The sequence below is a fragment of the Dendrobates tinctorius genome, unplaced genomic scaffold, assembly GCF_039654945.1.
Source record: "Dendrobates tinctorius isolate UK_male_01 unplaced genomic scaffold, ASM3965494v1 ptg000211l, whole genome shotgun sequence".
NCBI lineage: Eukaryota > Metazoa > Chordata > Amphibia > Anura > Dendrobatidae > Dendrobates > Dendrobates tinctorius.
Genome location: NW_027361878.1, coordinates 18,407,501 through 18,426,384, shown reverse-complemented (window position 1 = coordinate 18,426,384; position 18,884 = coordinate 18,407,501). Strand labels below are relative to the sequence as shown.

Sequence of the window (18,884 nt, the reverse complement as noted above, 5' to 3'; positions counted from 1 at the left end):
AAAACTATTTTGAATTGCAAATTTTACCATTTTGACGTGCCAAACTTCCTAGTGCACCCAATGCTTATTAGCCAGCAGACATCGGATATTCTTCTACTTAAAGTGAACCTAACATCAAAAATGTAGTCATTAAACCACCCTCATACATAGAATTCTAGAAGTCCTTGTGTTTAAATCGCAGCTTTTAAAACTTGCAATACTACTGCGCTCCACTCGATGTCACCATTTGGGTGGTGGACGGGGCTTCAGTACGCACTAGGCATGGTCTTGCTATTATTGTGCCCATTCTGCCTTGATCAACATCCTGCCCTGTGTGTAAAGTCATGGCTAGCTGTGCCGAGTCTGACTTCAATCAACAGAGTAGGCATGCTAAAAAAGGAAGCCATGACTAGTCCCCACTGGAGCTCCGCCCAGATGACTAGTCAGAGCTGCACTAGAAAAGTATTTCAAGAGAATCTGACACCTGATACGTGCAGCTCACGGATGGGACAGCATGTATCAGGCCCTGACTGTACAATGTCAGCCATGTTTCTTTGACTATGAAACGCTGCGGCATCATAGGGCTTTCTCAGCATTAAAGCCAGCTGCCAGCCAGTGCCAAAAAGTGACTGAAGCCGTGCCGGCCCATCCCTATGACTAAAAGCCCGAGGCTGCCAGGGGGAATAAAGTTTATTTCCTCCTGGCAGCGGGGCTCTCAATGCCAGCACCGGCCAGCTTCAGAACACCATTAACCTGCAGATTAAGAACTCTGTATTACGGTTTAATTCCAGGAGCTAAAAATCTGTCTTGGTCATGTGAGAGTGACACCCATGCTCGATTTGTGAGCCTTTGCATCAGCGCTTTAAGGGTATGTGCACACGTTGCGGATTTGTCTGCAGAATCCGCAGGCCTGCGTTTTACCTGTGGATCTTGCCTGCGTTTTTACACCTGCGGATTCCTACAAAGGAACAGGTGTAAAAAAGCTGCGGAATCCGCACAAAGAATTGACATGCTGCAGAAAATAAACCGCTGCGTTTCTGCGCAGATTTTTCCGCAGCGTTTTTTTGTTTTCCATGGGCTAACATGGCACTGTACCTCCCATGGAAAACTGCTGAGGATCCGCAGGGCCAAATCCGCTGCAGATCCGCAGACTAATCCGCCAACGTGTGCACACACCCTAACAGGTCAGGTCACACAAGTAGGTCTACCATGTAATCAGGACCTCTTTTTAGCTCCTGGTTGTAAACACAGGTTTCTATTAAATGATGGCAAGCAGAGATCTTGAAAAACAAGAATGACTGGTCGGGTAAGTATTTTGCAAATCTGGACAACTTTTCATTATACAAAGAATACCATTCATTAGTGGAAAAGGAAAAACCCTTTTAGCCTATCTTCAGGCAGCAATTTGGATAAAAGGTACAGTGAAACAGACAGATATATTGTTTGCACGTGTCAAGAAAAGTGGGTTTTTCTCCTCTATATTTTGTTTTAGTACCATAAGCTGACAACCTCAAATCTTTCTACAACAAATGCAAAAGTTCAGCGATGTCCAAAAACTTATAAAAGAGAAAAAAAGCATTTCAGCAATAAAATATATGTTTTTTTAAAGGGCACAATTTCTCCTTCCTGAGCGTGCCAGTTAGGAAGAATAGTTTTACAGGTTAAGCAATGGTCTCTGTTGGAGGCAGCTATCTAATAAATTAATGCCCAACCATTTAAAAGGAAACCAGTCCGTAGGATTGACCCTCGTTAGCCGTCTATATGGGCATGCAGAAAATAAAAAGATGAATAAAATGATGCCTTGATATCTATGATCTGATGTCTTATTCCAGAAATATCCATGGTTTTCCTTAATATTTACATGAGCTGTTAAGATCTTTGGGCTAGACACAGATCACACAGACTCACCAGATATTATTTTAAATGAAAAAAGGAGTTACCAGTGTGAGACATGTAATGACTGATAGTTATAATCACACTGAGCAGAACTGATCTTTGCCTCATTAAAAACATATCCACAGCTGTAGCTCTCCTCTAATAGTGTTGTCAGCTCTGATGCAGAGCTGTGCACGATTTCAACACACACGTCTTCAACCTCCATCTCACAGGCAGTCAGTGTGGGTGTAGGGGGGTGGGAGTATATGCAAGCTAACAGCACGAGGAGAGCTGCACATGTGATCTAAAAATGTAATGTAATAAAAAACAAAACCTAAGGTGAAAACAAAATAAAATTTCTGTAAGTAAAATGTAACAGTACATATAAATGACATAGGGAACTGTGTAAACACTATTTTGAGCACAAAAAAAAAAAAAGTCATCCCACCACATCAAGGTGTACCCAAATTGGGACGATTCTATAATGTCTCGAATATTAAAACCTTAAGCCGAGTGTTCACAGTCTGGCCTCAGTCCTGCTCTGCCCTTATTCCCATTGAGGTAATTTTTGACACACGATAAGGTTTTGAAATTAGAGACCGTACAAGACCGTCCCCATTTGGGTACACCTTGAACCGGTGGGATGGACTTTATGCTTTTTTAAATCAAAAACATTGCTTGCTACAGTACCTTATGTTATTTATATTAACTATTACATTTTACTTACAGCAGGTATTTGCTCATGACTAAGACTGCAAGAGGGTGAAACGCGTTGGTTGTTATGAGAACCCCATCCTTCCTTTCCTTTGTATTTTTGATACATACATTTTAATATGTCTTGAATAAAATAATTGATTTTATTGGATTACACGCTGGAGTTTTTTTTTTTTTCTCTTCCATTTTTCATCTTAAATTTTGGCTCTTTTTTCATTTTTGATTTGTGTTTGTAATAAGGTAAAGCTCAACATTGCTGTACTGTGTTAGTTGTAATCACACACAACGCTGCAGTGTGGCCAGACTGTCAATTATTACACGTTTCACACTGGTAACGGCCCCTTTTCATTTAGAAGAGGCTCTGAAGGCAGATTCTCAGGGAAATCTGTGACCGGCCCATAGATCTTAACTCATTTACATATTAAGAAAAACTTAGTTATCGCTGGAATTAGACATTGGTTTGCATATATCAAGGTATTATATTCAACCTTTCACTGATTGATGTCTAACCGCTCCAGCCAAACAGGCAAGAAGAAAATGAGGAGACAGTCGGGGTACCCTGCCAACAAGAAGAGAAGGAGGTGGAGCTCTCCAAAATGAGGGGATTTGTGTTCTTTTGTAATAAAAAAAGAATAGCATACTTGGCCTACACAATAATTAAAGGAAACGTTTGGGGAAAATGCTTTTGAACACCGAGATACAAGCAAATAATTGCTAACATAAGAAAATAAGTGACCCAAATCTGAGTGGTTTCATGGGAAGGTGGTAGTGCTGCAGAAGGAGGAACGAGGTGAAAATTGGGCAAAGTAAAGTATGCAAAAAGAAAAAGCAGTTGAAAATAATAGAAAAGAAGATGGTCGATATGTTTAGGAGAAAAATGTACAAATTGATGAGCTTACAATGCATGTCACTAGCTCGTCTTACTCCAGATTCTGAATATGACGCGTGTCTGCTGTATACATTACAAAGAAGGTTCAGTTTTACAATATTGCATTTCTTGGGTTATTTCAGCTAGATCTAGTCCTCCCTCCATCCTCATAGCCCTGTAGGCTATACTGCCAGTAATATTTTTCTCCCTGCTGAAGAGATTATTTTTTTTTGTCACTGCAGCCTGTTGGGTAACCATTTTCAAGGCAGTAACAATTGCCTCCAGGTCAGCTTATCTAGAAGTCAATCCTTCCTACCCCCCATGAGAACAAAAGTCATTTTTTTCTCATCCTAGGGTAAAGAAGAAACTTGGTGACAGATTCCCTTTAAGTGTCATGAGCCAAAAAGTAATAGACAATCTCTGTGAATCAATTTGTGTTGGTGAAAGAATAACCCCCATTAGCACTTGCAGTCTATTATTGTAACTGCTGCATGCACGCCATAGTGTCACATTGCGATTATGGCTCCTTAGGCTCCAGATGATTAATAGAAACAAAAGCATGCTTTGTTACGCCAGCACGATCCATGCCAGAAATAGGAGGAAGGGAGGGCGCAGCGCATACTTTAGAGAAGCTACAACTTTGGAAACCAACAGAAAAGACGGGTCAACTGGCCAATATTTCCACAACATACCTCAAAAACATGCAACACTTGAAAAGACATGGAGAATTGGAAAATTGATAGCATTTTAGTTGGCTTTGCTAACCAACCAAACACTAAGCTTTGGTTAGTAGCACTTGGAATTTTAGGATTAACTCAACTGTATATTTGGGCATGTCACTTTTCCTGCACATGACAGAAGAGGTTTAGACATTTATTCTGATACTTCTGTTTCAATCAATTTTTTTTAACGAACACCACAACTGAAGAAAGTTTGTAATAGATCAAAGAAAAAAAAAAAAAAAAATATTCTTTCCTAAATTATTCACCCTGAAAAATTGCTCTAATCTGTCTACAGATCTGTAATCAGTAAAGAATCAAAATAGATTTGGAGCTATAAAATCCTAACGACAGGGGAGAAGCAGAAAGAGAAACTGCTGATGTATCTAGTTTACAGGGAATAACTTCTAATAATTCAGGCTATCAGTCATACAATGGCCATAAATAAGGTTCTTCCTCATGAGCACAAACAATCTTATTCTATTATATAGGACATGTCACTTGGTTAAAAAAATTGTGCTAAATACATTGTAAAAATCCCAAAGCTCCCCAGATTCTATCGCTGTTTTCCATTTTGCAATGCGTCGCTCCTGAACAGAGCTATTCACATCGGTTTCTTCTGGAAAACATTATGTGAAATCTCTGCTCTACAGCCCAACTGGGTGTGCAGCCAGAATAGACTGAAGAAATGCCCAGCTTGACCACAAAGCAGAGATTTCACATTGTGCTCTCCACAAGAAACAAATGTGAATCTCTGCAATGGAGCGATGCAGTGCAAAGCGGAAAAAAACGGCAGAATCAGGGGAGTGCAGGGATTTTTATGATATTTAACTCGTTTTTGATAAAGTGACAGGTCCTCTTTAAGTCACCTAAATGTGCAGTTACCACTTTTTGCATTTGTCGGGGAGATCTAGGCTCAAGTTTTAATTTAAACTTTTACAACCTCAATGTTTCACTATAGTAATTCAAGAACTTGGGCTTTTTTCAAGTCACGCAATTTTAATGTGACCCATCGGTTACCAAAGTGCTATAGAGACCTAACCTTTTGAAAATTTGGGAGATCTACAGCTGTTTTTCCATCAAGCCCATTGTAATTATTGATCCCTAAAAGGGAATCTGTCACCCCATTTTTGGACTATCAGCTGCGGCCACCGCCATCAGGGGCTTATCTACAGCATTCTGGGCAGAGAAAGTACGCCTGCGCATGAGCCGAAGGAGAAGTAAGAAGGAGGACGTCACCGTATGAAGATGGGAGGCGCCAGACCGGACCACGACACCCACTGCCCCCGCCCCCCGGTGAGTATAATCTAACACGTTTTTCTTATCTTTCAGGTTTCATCGGGGGGCTTATCTACAGCATTACAGAATGCTGTAGCTAAGCCCCTGATGGCTGTGGCCGCTGCTGATATGCCGAAAATTAGGTGACAGATTCCCTTTAAAGTTTTTAGCTGCTGAATTATATGTAATAGTTGGTCTGTGAAGGTTGTTGTCTTGGATGACAATGTTACATAGTTAAAAAAAAGAAAGAAATATGTCCATCAAGTTCAACCTTTCTCCACCAGTACAGTCTCTATTCACAATGCCTTTTGTGGTGAGAAAAGCATCCAGCCCTTTTTTTAAATGCTGATACAGTATCTTCAATTACTATGTCTTGAGTTTGGGAATTCCACAGTCTGACAGCTCTAATGGTAAAGAGCCCTTTCCTCCACAAGTAATGAATGTCTCCTGATTCTTTGAAAAGAATAAATTATGTGCCAGACCTTTGCATTCACCACACTTATGTTTATACATGCTCTTTAACCATGCTCACATATGCCATCACCGTTTTTGCTCCACTAATCTTCACTCTCCTTCGCTATCCCCAAACCACTGCACACCCTCGAACCAAATAACTATCTCCCCCTCTCTCTTACCCCCCCACCTCGCTTTATCTGCAAACATACTCCTTAATCTCAGACCTCTCCTACTAAAATACAATACAAGACGATCACTCTCCTTCACCCACCTGCTTTCGTTTTCTCTGCTTCTTCTCACTGCTGGTGACATATCCCCCAATCCTGGCCCCCCCTGCCTCATACATCCCACTAATCCCCACTCCTATCTTTCTCACACTAAGAGAAACTACCGCAATCCCTCACACTTAAAACCTGTGCCACTGACACCCACCCTCTTTCTGGAGCACTTTGGAATGCTCGCTCCTTCTGCAACAAGCTCCACGTGATCCACGACCTCTTTACCTCCCGCAACCTTTCCTTCCTGGCCCTCACGGAGACCTGGCTGACAACCCCTGACACGGCCACCCCGGCCGCACTGAGTTATAGCGGCCTCCACTTTACCCACACTCCTCACCCTAGCAACAGACAAGGTGGAGGAGTGGGTTTCCTCCTTTCTAAAAACTGCTCCTTCAACCCTATCCAACCCCCACCCTCCCTTATTTCGAGGTTCACTCTGTCCGTATTACTCTCCCTCTAATCTCCAAATGGCTGTCATATACCGACCACCGGGCTCAGCCACTACCTTCATCGACCAGTTCTCCACCTGGCTTCTCCACTTTCTCTCTTCTGACATCCCCACCATCATCATGGGGGACTTCAACATCCCCATTGACACCCACCAGCCTTCAAACTCCTGTCACTTACCTCATCCTTTGGACTTACTCAGTGGTCCTCCACAGTCACCCACACAGATGGACATACATTAGACCTCATCTTCACCCGCCTCTGTTCCCTATCTAATCTCACAATCTCTCCCTTCCCCCTATCTGACCACCATCTACTCACCACCTCATCATTGTCCTTCTCACCTGCCCCCCATGTCCAGCCACTAGCACATCCTCGCAGAAACCTCACACACGTAGACATTCACAGACTCTCAGACTCTCTTCTACCTCTGTCCTCCATATCTTCACTCCACAACACGGACAGTGCCACTGCTTTCTACGCCACCATCACATCAGCCATAGACTCAGTCTCTCCTCTCATGCATGGCAAAATGTGACAAACCAATAGGCAACCCTGGCACAACAACCTCACCAAAAAACTTCGACAAGCATCCAGGGTCACAGAGCGGCGTTTGAAGAAAGCACGCCTGCCAGACGACTTCACTGCTTTCAAACAAGCTACACTTGCCTTTAAATCAGCCCTCACCTCTGCTAAACAGACCTATTTCACAAACCTTGTATCTTCATTATCCCACAACCCAAAACAACTGTTCAGCACATTCAACTATCTCCTCCGCCCACCACTGCCACCTCCAACTCCCCTCATCTCTGCTGAGGACTTTGCCACCTACTTCAAAAACAAGACTGACCAAACAAGGCAAGCCTTTACAGTTTCACCACCCCAACCACTCCACATACCAGACCTCTGCCCTTCCCTAATAACCTCCCTCTCCAACATCACTGAAGGAGAGCTTACTCATCTCCTTTCCAAATCACGCTTCACTACCTGTGCACTTGACCCCATCCCTTCCCACCTGCTCCCCAAGCTCACTAACATGATCATTCCATTCCTAACCCATTTCTTCAACCTATCCCTAACTTCTGGTACCTTCCCCTCTGCCTTCAAACATGCCACCATAACACCCATCCTCAAAAAAATCAAACCTTGACCCAACTGCTATGCCCAGCTATCGCCCCATATCACTGCTCCAGTTTGCTTCCAAACTCCTTGAACAGCATTGTCCATGCTCAACTTTCCTCCCACCTCTCATCCAACTCCCTCCTTGACATCCTGCAATCTGGCTTCCGCCCCCACCACTCCACTGAAACTGCCCTGACCAAAATTACTAATGATTTACTCACAGCCAAAGCTAACAGACAGTTCTCCATCCTCCTCCTTGACCTATCCTCTGCCTTTGACACAGTCGACCACTGCCTACTGCTAGATTCTTTCTTCCCTTGGCATAAAAGACCTTGCCCTGTCCTGGATTTCCTCATACCTTTCTGACTGCACATTCGGCGTTTCCCACTCCCACACTACCTCCTCATCCCACCCCCTCTCTGTTGGGAGTCCCCCAAGGCTCTGTCCTGGGGCCCCTACTTTTTTCCCCATCTATACTCTTGGCCTAGGACAACTCAAAGTCCCATAGCTTCCAGTACCACCTGCACGCATATGACACTCAGATCTACCTCTCTGGCCCAGATGTCACCTCTCTGCTGTCCAGAATCCCTGAGTGTCTATCAGCCATATCCTCCTTTTTCACCTCTCGCTTCCTAAAACTCAACGTAGACAAAACTGAACTCATTATCTTTCCTCCATCTCGCATATCTTCCCTACCCGATCTACCTATTATGGTAAACGGCATCACGCTCTCTCCAGCACGTGAAATCCGCTGCCTCGGAGTAACTCTCGACTCTGCCCTGTCCTTCAAACCACACGTCCAAACTCTTGCCACCTCCTGTCGCCTCCAACTCAAAAAAATTTCCAGTCAGTCATTGTAAATTTGTTTTCTGTTAACGATATCTATAACTTTGTATGTAACCCCCCTTCTCATGTACAGCACCATGGAATTAATGGCGCTATATAAATAATAATAAATAATAATAATAATGGGATCATCAATGAGGTATCTTTTTTCTAAGTGAAACAATCCCAACATTTCTAACCTCCAGTTACAAGAGACACCTTCCACTGTGTGTAATAATCTAGTCGCCCACCTTTGAACCAACTAACTTTCTAATATCCTGTTTGGAGGGAATCTGTCAGCAGGTTTTTGCTACCTCATCTGAAGGGAGCATGATGTAGGTAAAGAGTCCCTAAATCCAAATAAGTAAAGCCCCATCACACATAGCGATCTCGCTAGCGAGATCCCTGCTGAGTCACAAGTTTTGTGACGCAACAGATATCTCACCAGCGACATCGTTGTTTGTGACACTTACCAGCGACCGCGCCCCCCGGGTATCGCTGATCGCCCTGGAATAGCCAGGACATTTTTTTGATCGCCGGTCTCCCGCTGGCCAGCACGCATCGCTGCGTGTGACAGGCGGGAGACCAGCAATCAGTGAGCAGGAGCTGGTAACTAAGGTAAACAGAGGGTGTCTAAGCGGCACGCAGTGCTTAGAAACCCGATGTGTACCTTAGTTACCAGCTCCCTGCACCAGCACACTGGTAACTAAGCGATGTGCGTCGCTTGTTACCCTCGTGTCGCTGGTGCTGATCGCTGGTGAAGATGCCTGTTTGACAGCTCACCAGCGATCCTGACAAGGTCATATCGTTGTCGGGATCGTTGGTGCGTCGCTATGTGTGACGGGGCCCTAACACTTAGTTTGCTGGGTGCAGCCATTCTGACACAGTTTTTCGATTTAGCAATGCAGCAGAGTGCAGACAAGCTAATGCCGCCCCACCAGGCTCCCTATCTATATAGATAGTGAGCTGCTTATCTCAGAGGGGGCGGAGTCACAGCAATATTTAATCACAAGGCATTAAACCTTCTGTCTTAGGGTACCGTTACATGTAGCGACGCACCAACGATTCCGACAACGATACGATCTGGCTAAGATCGTTTGTGCATCGCTAGTAAGCAGTCATACAGGCCGATCTTCATAACGACGCATCAGCGATCAGCGATGTCACCAACGACCACGGCGATCGTTGGTACTGTGTCACACACTGTCTATAATAGCGATTCAGACTTTGAATAGGCGTCCTTCAGCGCTATCTATAAGAGTTCGGAGTCGCCCCTTATCAACGACGAGCGACCTCGATGGCGTCAAACACAGCGATGCATGCTGGTCAGCATGACGCCAGCAATCAAAAAATGATCCTGAACGTTCGCGCACGATCAGCGACATCGCAGCAGGGAGCCGGTCGTTTCCGCGTGTCACACTTAGCGGGATCGCTAGCGCTGTTGCGTCACAAAATCGTTGTCGCTTCAACGATATCGCTAGCGATCTCACCGTGTGTAACGGGGGCTTTAGTAAAGACTACCACTCAGCTTGACATGTGACATCATTGAATTCTGTGATTTAACCCCTACCTCATGCTGTTCTCATACTACATAGCAAAAACCTGCTGACAGATTCTCTTTAACCCCTTAATGTCCAAAGTCGGACACAGTCCGTCATCAGACATCTCCCCTGCTTTGATGAGGGCTCCGGCGCTGAGCCCGCATCAAAGCTGGGACATGTCAGCTGTTATGAACAGCTGACATGTGCCCGCAATAGGCGCGAGCGGCATCGCTGTCTGCCCGCGCCTATTAACTAGTTAAATCCCGCTGTCAAAGCTGACAGCGGGCATTTAAATAGCATTTACGGCCGCCGGGCCGGAAGTGACATCATCGCCGACCCCCGTCACGTGATCGGGGTTGGCGTCTTGCTGCCTGGACAACCAGAGGTCTCTATGAGACCTCTATGGTTGTTCCAGGCGTATGGCTTTCAGCGCCACCCGGTGGTCGGCGCTGAAAGCACAGCAGTGAATCTGCTACATATGGGTGATCTGCTCATCGCCCATATGTAGCAGAGCCGATCGGGTTGCCCATGCTTCTAGCCTCCTATGGAGGCTATTGAAGCATGCCAAAAGTAAAAAAAATAAAAAATGTTTAAAAATAAAAAAAAATAAAAAAATCCTAAGAGTTCAAATCACCCCCCTTTCGCCCCAATCAAAACAAAACAGTAAAAAAAAAATCCCACATACACATATTCGGTATCGCCGCGTTCAGAATCGCCCGATCAATAAAAAAAAAAGCATTACCCCGATCGCTAAACGGCGAAGCGAGAAAAAAATTCAAACGCCAGAATTAAGTTTTTTTGGTCGCCAAGACATTGCATTAAAATGCAATAACGGGCGATAAAAAGAACGTATCTGCACAAAAGTGGTATCATTAAAAACATCAGCCCAGCACAGAAAAAATAAGCCCTCACCCGACCCCAGATCATGAAAAATGGAGACGCTACGGGTCTCGGAAAATTGCGCAATTTTTTTTTTTTTTTTTTTTTTTAGCAAAGTTTGGAATTTTTTTTCACCACTTAGATAAAAGAGAACCTAGACATGTTTTGTGTCTATGAACTCGTAATGACCTGGAGAATCATAATGGCAGGTCAGATTTAGCATCTAGTGAACCTAGCAAAAAAGCCAAGCAAAAAACAAGTGTGGGATTGCACTTTTTTTGGCAATTTCACCGCACTTGGAATTTTTTTCCCGTTTTCGAGTACACGACATGGTAAAACCAATGGTGTCATTTAAAAGTACAACTCGTCCCGCAAAAAATAAGCCCTCACATGGCCACAGACGGAAAAATATAAAAGTTATGGCTCTGGAAAGAAGGGGAGGGGAAAATGAAAATGCAAAACCAAAAATACCCCTGGTCGTTAAGGAGTTAAAATGGCTTAAAGGGAAGGTGCCATCAAAACACTTTTTTTTTCAGCAATTGAAAACATTTTAAAGAATTAATGTTTACATTTTCTTAAAAAAATATTATCATTTGTTTATAATTTAGTAAAATATGAAAAATAATTTTAAAAAGTTTGGCATTTCCACTTGTTAACACTAGGCGGAGCAGCTACTGAAATTTGACACAAAAACCTAGTGTACAACTAGCTCACATTACTGCCCTGCAGTAATTATGGGCGGAGTCTGCCAACATGGGTGTGATGTCACTCCCCTCCCCCCCCCCCCCTTCTGGGTGTTTGCTAAGGGAGAAGAGAGGATGACATCTAGGAACACAGTGATTAGACATTTTGAAGGTGACTGAACAGTTAGGCTAAGTGCACACGTACCGGAACTCTTGCGGAAATTACCGCGAGAATTCCGGAATTCCATTCCGCTGGAAAATCGCATTTTAAATTCCCGCGATTTTCCAGGGGAAAAACTAGCATTTTGCAAGCGTAATTAGCTTGCAAAATGCTAGCGTTTTCCAAGCGATCTGTAGTATCGCTTGGAGAACTGATTGACAGGTTGGTCACACTCGTCAAACATAGTGTTTGACGAGTGTGACCAACTTTTTACTACTGAGGCTGCCTATGCGGCATCAGTAGTAAAAGATAGAATGTAAAAAAAAAAATAAAAAATGGTGTTATTCTTACCTTCCGACGTCCCGCGCATCCGTTCCCAGTAATCCTTTGCGAAAATGCCCGCGATGACGTCCGTTCTCGCGGGATCGCAATGTCTCGCGGTCATTCGCGATGACGTCGCGCGAATGACCGCAAGACTTCGCGATCCCGCGAGAACGTACGCCATCGTGGGCATTTTCGCAAAGGACTACTGGGAACGGGAGCGTGGAGAGAGGTGGGAAGGCTGCGCGGGACGTCGGAAGGTGAGAATAACAATATTTTTTATTTTAAATTCTATTTTTTACAGGGATATGGTACCCAAAGCCCGGAGGACAGTCTCCTCTCCTCCGGACCGTGGGTACCATCCGCAATTGTTCTGCTTACTTTACGCATGGTGTGCACAGCCACATGCGGGAAGTAAGCGGAACAACGCATTCCTATGGTTGTTCTGTAATGCTGTAGATAAGCCCCCGATGTAACCTGAAAGATAAGAAAAAGGAGTTAATTATACTCACCCTGGGTCGGTCCGGTTTTGATCCAATGGGTGTTACGGTCCGGCGCCTCCCTTCTTCTAACGGTGACTTCCTCTTCTTTGCTTCCTGTCGCGGTTCCTGCACAGCTGCACTGCTCTGCCCCGTTGAGGGCAGAGCAGAATACTGCAGTGCGCAGGTGCCAGATCTCTCCCGGCGCCTGCGCACTGCAGTATTCTGCTCTGCCCTCAACAGGGCAGAGCAGTGCACCTGTGCAGGAGCCACGACAGGCAGCAAAGAGGAGGATGTCACTGGACAAGAAGGCGACACCCATCGGACCGGACGCCAGGGTGAGTATAATATAACTCTTTTTTCTTATCTTTCATGTTACATCGGGGGCTTACCTACAGCATTACAGAATGCTGTAGATAAGCCCCTGATGGCGGTGTCGGCAGCTGATAGGCGACAAATAGGGTGACAGATTCCCTTTAATCAGAGCACACTGTGCCTAGCAGCACCCGGGTTACACCACCTACCTACAGCTTGGCAGACTTCACAACAAATACATAAGGCATATTGTTAAGTAATGCCACGGCTGCAAATTTCAACCCGTGCACTATACTGGCACAACATGAATACATCAAGTAGTGCCCTGAAAGGCCTCTGTTGCAGGGAGAGAATATTCCATCATCTGTCAATACTAAATTCAATTTTCTCAAAGCGTGACAATCAGAACTAGATGGACTTTTTCCACTTTACGGCGTGACTATACACAGCTTCTGTAGTCCAAGTAATACATTAAAGGGGTTGTCCATATTTAGGTACGGAAGGAAATGCTTTAAGATAACTGAATAAGCATTACTTCTCTGAGTACGCACCTGCTGCATCACCTGGCCGCTGCTCTGATTACAGGGCTGCCCGTCTACAACATGTGATAGTTGCAGCCAATTACTGGGCTTAATGGCGTTGCACTCCTCTACCTGGGTATGACCACTGAGCCAGCCATTGGCTGCTGCTGTCCCATGCTGGAAATGAGATGCCATCGATGCAGCCCTATAAACAAAGGCAGTAGCTAGCTATTTACCGTATGCTATTGTCTTTCTTAACTTTGTCACCATACTTATCTGATGTACATAACTCCTTTAGCTTCTGTAAGAAGCAATTTTAGGTAACCTCCAGAGCAGACCTGGGTAATTATGGCCTGCAAGCCACATTCAGCAAATCGGCTGCCATGGCCCAGTTCTTGGTCAGCCAAAGGGCTATAATAAGGGTATGTGCACACGTTGTGGATTCTGCTGCGTTGTACAGTACCATAAAAGTCTATGGAAAGTGAAAGACGCAGTGCACATGCTGCAGGTTTTCCGCGGATTTAAATCCGCAGCATGTCAATTCTTTGTGCGGATCCACAGCGTTTTGACACCTCCTCCATTATAGGAATCCGCAGGTGTCGAAACGCATGGGAAATCCGCACAAAGTCTGCACTAAATCCGCAGGTGAAACGCAGGTCATTTGACCTGCGGATTTAGCCAAATCCGCACGGAAACATCCGCAGGGTAATCCGCAACGTGGGCACATACCCTTAAAATGTGCCTGAGTGGCAATGGACGGCTGCAGTACTGCAGTCAGCAAGGGCATAGATCTGACCCTCCCCACGCAGCTGAGGTACATACATGACATAATACAATAAAGGCAAATAGTAATACAGGTCCAATTTTAATACAATGTGGCAATATCCTAAAGTGCTACATAAGACAGATCTGTTTTATTTGTACAGTCTACCTTACAACATTACCCCCATATTTTCCAAACTTGGCATCTCCATTTCCAATTCTTTACAATAAGCATTGATGGCTTAAAGGAGTTGTCTGGTCTGCATAGAAATATATGATCTGTCACTCAGGTTGGGAGAGCCACCGGCCAGTCCACACATTGCAGTCAGATTTATATGACCTTCTGACTGCACCCTTAAAGGGGTATTCCCATCTCCAAGATCCTATAATAATATTAGCAAAAGCTCCAATTAGAAAAGTAGTACAGTTCTTCTGATTAGCCATGTTGTAGGACATCGCAGTAGCTTAGGTATCCACGGTTATGACCACTCATAGTAACAGTTATTTGCTAGTGGTCAGAACCATGGATACCTAAGCTACTGCTATGTCCTGCATATGGGGTAAGCGACATTGTTAATCAGAACTATAGAACATTTCTAACTGGAGGTATTTGCTATTACCTGTACTACATATTGGAATAGGATCTTGAAGATGGGAATACCCCTATAAACACAGGGAGTACGACTACAGTTAAAGCACAGACCTTCAGGAGGATGGGTAATGCTGCTCCCCAATACTTGGACCACCCAGCAGGACTTGACCCGTTTTCAAAAATGAGGACGTCAAGTTATTAATATTTTACAGGCAGGAAAAATCCAGAGTTAATAAAGACATAAAAGAAAATTACATTGGGAAGACCTTTACACAGAAATCATGTCCTCTTTTGGGGAAATGGTGGCGGCTGCAAGCTCACAGACATGTGTCAATGCGAGAACTTAAGAAGAACTATAGTCAGCCCCTTAAGTGTCTGAGAAAAGCGGCTGTACAGAAGAGCAATGAAGCCAGCACATCAAGTCATCCCCTAACTATATACTGTAATATTGCTAACCAGAACCAGTAGAATGTATTTTTATGTACCTGGTGCATACTTATCTGAGTCTTAATGTCATACACACATTAAAGTTGTCTGAGATCGCCAGTGTCAGTGGGCATAGAGGTTTGAGGGAGCAGTGGTTTTCTTATGGTTGTGTCATATTGCAATCAGGACAAAGGGGAGAGGCTCCTGCTGCAGCTACTCTAATGGCCACAGAATAGGAAGAGGTGGAGGGGGGAGACAATCACTGGGGATAAATACAGTAGAATTATTTGCACATTTACGGTCATAATTTTAATCTAATGCAAAGTAAGATGAAAGGAAAGCTTTAGGTTAAGCAAGCAATAGATGGGAGATTGTTTGAGTGCCTTTCCTAAGTTTATTGTTTCTTTTACTGAATGCTGTTAATAGGAAATACCCTTTATTAAGCAATAGACAGTTATACATTATTACATCTGCAGATAGATAAGCCAATGGACATGCTCTACTTATCTCTGAAAGCTCATTTAGGGTACATTCCCTCACAGCATCTCAATGTAGTGAGCCGTGCATTTCACCCATTGCAGATGTTTATCTGAACTTGGTTTTAGGAAATCTGCTGCATTTTCACGGTTCACTACATGGGAACCTGTCACCTTGACATAAACAGAGGGCAATTTATGTACATTGTCTTTAATTTCTAGACAGCTTTGATCCCTGGACCTGTCATCATATTGAACTGGATCAAATTTGTACATGGGGGACAGGATCTGGCAGAGTCCGTCAGGTTTACAGCATTTTTTACGGTAATAATAGGGATGCAAACTGGAATACTACATAAAGCACATGGGATCGGGGCCTAGAGGTTGCATCAGCTGCATTAAATACATTTTAAAAGGAAATATTTGGCATGTAATACATTCTAGGAATCCATCAGAGAGGAAACCTCACCACTGAGTCACAAGGCGTGCCTAAGCTATGCCATACATCTGCATGCATAGAAAAGAAGAAAAGCACATGTCACGGTAACGTAGGAGTATACAGATTGGAAGTCTACCTGCACAGCTGCCGCCCTTCTCTCCAACCGATGAGGAGGACACATGTGAAGACTGATGGGCACCAGTTTCGGACATTGTTGCTGGTAATCACTGCATGTAGACAACACATGGATGTTTGAGAGAGCACGAGTACATCAGAAAATATAATAAAAGGAATCGCTTTAATACAAACACAAAAAGTATGTATTATAGACAAGCTGGGCCAAGGGTAGATGTGAACATAGCTCTTAGGGACATTTTTCTATCACATGATGCATTCCAACGCCCCCAAATTGAATCCAGTGAAGCTAATTGTGCAGATATGAACACAGCCTTAAAGGGGTTGTCCAGACATGGGGTTAAAGTCTGCTGTCACACGATGTAACTGCAGACTAAGGCTAGTTTCACACTAGCGTTTAATCGACGCAGCGCACGGCGCGGCTAAGCCCCGCCCCCTGCTGGCTCCCTGCCCGCCCCATCCGGTCATCACCGCCTACTATCGCACATGGACGCTTGCGATCTGCGCACCCTATCTTTAGGATTTTGGCGTGCGCTACGCACTTTTGAAGGTGCGCGCCGAATGCAGCATGTTGCATTTCGGCGCGCACGCCAAAATCCTACTAGCGCACGATCTGCGCACCCTTTGCTAAAGATGCGGTGCGCAGATTGCAAGCGTCCATGTGCGATAGTAGGCTGCGATGACCGGATGGGGCGGGCAGGGAGCTGGCAGGGGGCGGGACTTAGCGGCGCCGTGTCGAATAAACGCTAGTGTGAAACTAGCCTTAGGAATACGCATTGTGCACGCTGTCAGGATTCTTCGGCAACGGGCAGGTGTGTGACCACGAGTTTGCGATTTGAATACACGTGGTCATGCACCAACTAGACGTGTGCGGCCTCGCTCAATACAAGTGAACTGAGTAATGCTGGAGACACGTCTAGTCGCAATGTGGCCAGAAGTATACAAATCACAGGGTTGACTGCACCCAGAAAATCCTGACAGTGCGCACTGTGAGGATTCCCAAGTCTGCAGTTACACAGAGTGACTGCAGACTTGGACCCCTACAATGGCCATACACAGCAGCGCTCAGCTCAGTCCGGTGTTGCTGCGTTCTCTATGAGAGCGCCGAGCCAGAATCATCTGCCCACTGTATCTCCCTGCAGAAGAAAAGGATTGGGTGAAGCTATTCCAACTGCACAATCCTTGAGTCTCTCATACACCTTATAGGATTCCCCGATCTTGTCAAACTCCGCAGATTCAGAAAACTTTTACCTAATGTGTACCAGGGCTTTAAGGGATTGTACCCACAAGGCGCAGATGCTGCCCATTTTCTGCGGTTGGGACTTACCCAGGTGGAAAACCTACAGCACATTCCAGCAGCAATAAAGAGGAGATTTTACAAAATTTGGATCTGAAATACACAGCAACCTCGTTTTTGTTTTTTTTGCTGCAGCATTTCCACCCTTTGATATCAGCAGTAATTTCCACAACAAAACGCACATGATTTGGTGCAGAATTTGCTGTGCCGGATATCTATGCAAAACATAGCAATTAATATTCTAGTGGGCTTTCTTTAATTAGATTTTAGAAACAAGCAAAAAAAAAAAAAAAAATCCTACATCTCCAAATGCAAAACAACACTTCGAACACATCGCTTTCACATTTTGGATTCGACATGCATTTCAGGGAGGAATTTTTTACAGAAATCTGCATCAAATCTGAACAAAGTGTGCATCCAGCACAAATAAATGAGGTTTCTGCAAATGATATTGGAGGAGTGATCGGGAGCAGCTGGATTTCCAAGTCCAATATTTTGGGTCTCAGTGGAGATAACCTGGGGCTGGGGGGGGGTCACTTATACATTCCTCACCACTAAAAACACATGACTGTTATGTTGAAATGCGCCTCATACATATTGACATTAACATGCGTGTGTGTGTGTGCAGCTTCTTCATCCTGTCCATTAAAATATGACTGCACCCTTCTAATCAGCAAGTCCTGCCATGTCCAGAAATCAGGGATGAGAGATTGAGACATTCTGATCTTAGGGCTCATTCCCTGTGGTTTTCACAGATAGCACTCACAGCACTGACATTCTATGAGGCCATTCACACATCCGATTTTTTTCCTTGAACCTAGGGATGAATGAAAAATATCAGCGATGTCCCATTTTGATCAAAGAGTCGGATCAAAATTGAGAATAGAAGTCTATGGGTCAGTGGAAAAAAAAAAACAAAACACACCGCACTCGGATGGCAGTTTCATGTAATGTCAGAATGGAGACAGTGGAGAATTTTTTTGCTTTTTTTTAAAAAAATTTCTCCACTTACCAGAAAATTGGATCACACGCTGATCAAACTAATCAGAATAATTGGTGTGTTAGGGTCCCGTTTCACTTAGCGACGCACCAGCGATCCCAACAATGATACGACCTGGTGAGGATCGCTGGTGCGTCTCTACATGATCGCTAGTAAGATGACAAACAAGCAGATCTCTTCAACGACGCAGCAACGATCCGGCGATCCGTGTAACGACCTCGGTGGTCGTTGGTACCTTGTCACACAGCAGTGATTCTGACGACTCACGCCTGCGTCCCTGAGTTCTGCGCCACCGAC

General features: G+C 44.5%; 1 protein-coding gene across 6 annotated transcripts in view; it reads right to left on the bottom strand.

The window, feature by feature from the left end:
- RTN3 (reticulon 3) overlaps nt 1-18,884 on the bottom strand; it is a 54,841-nt gene that overhangs the window by 30,842 nt on the left and 5,115 nt on the right. For all 6 annotated transcript variants that reach the window (XM_073554540.1, XM_073554543.1, XM_073554542.1 and 3 more), the window contains exon 2: nt 16,292-16,382. In XM_073554540.1, the coding sequence (XP_073410641.1) occupies nt 16,292-16,367 (76 nt within the window). In that variant the 5' untranslated portion in view covers nt 16,368-16,382. The remainder of the gene's footprint in view (nt 1-16,291; nt 16,383-18,884) is intronic.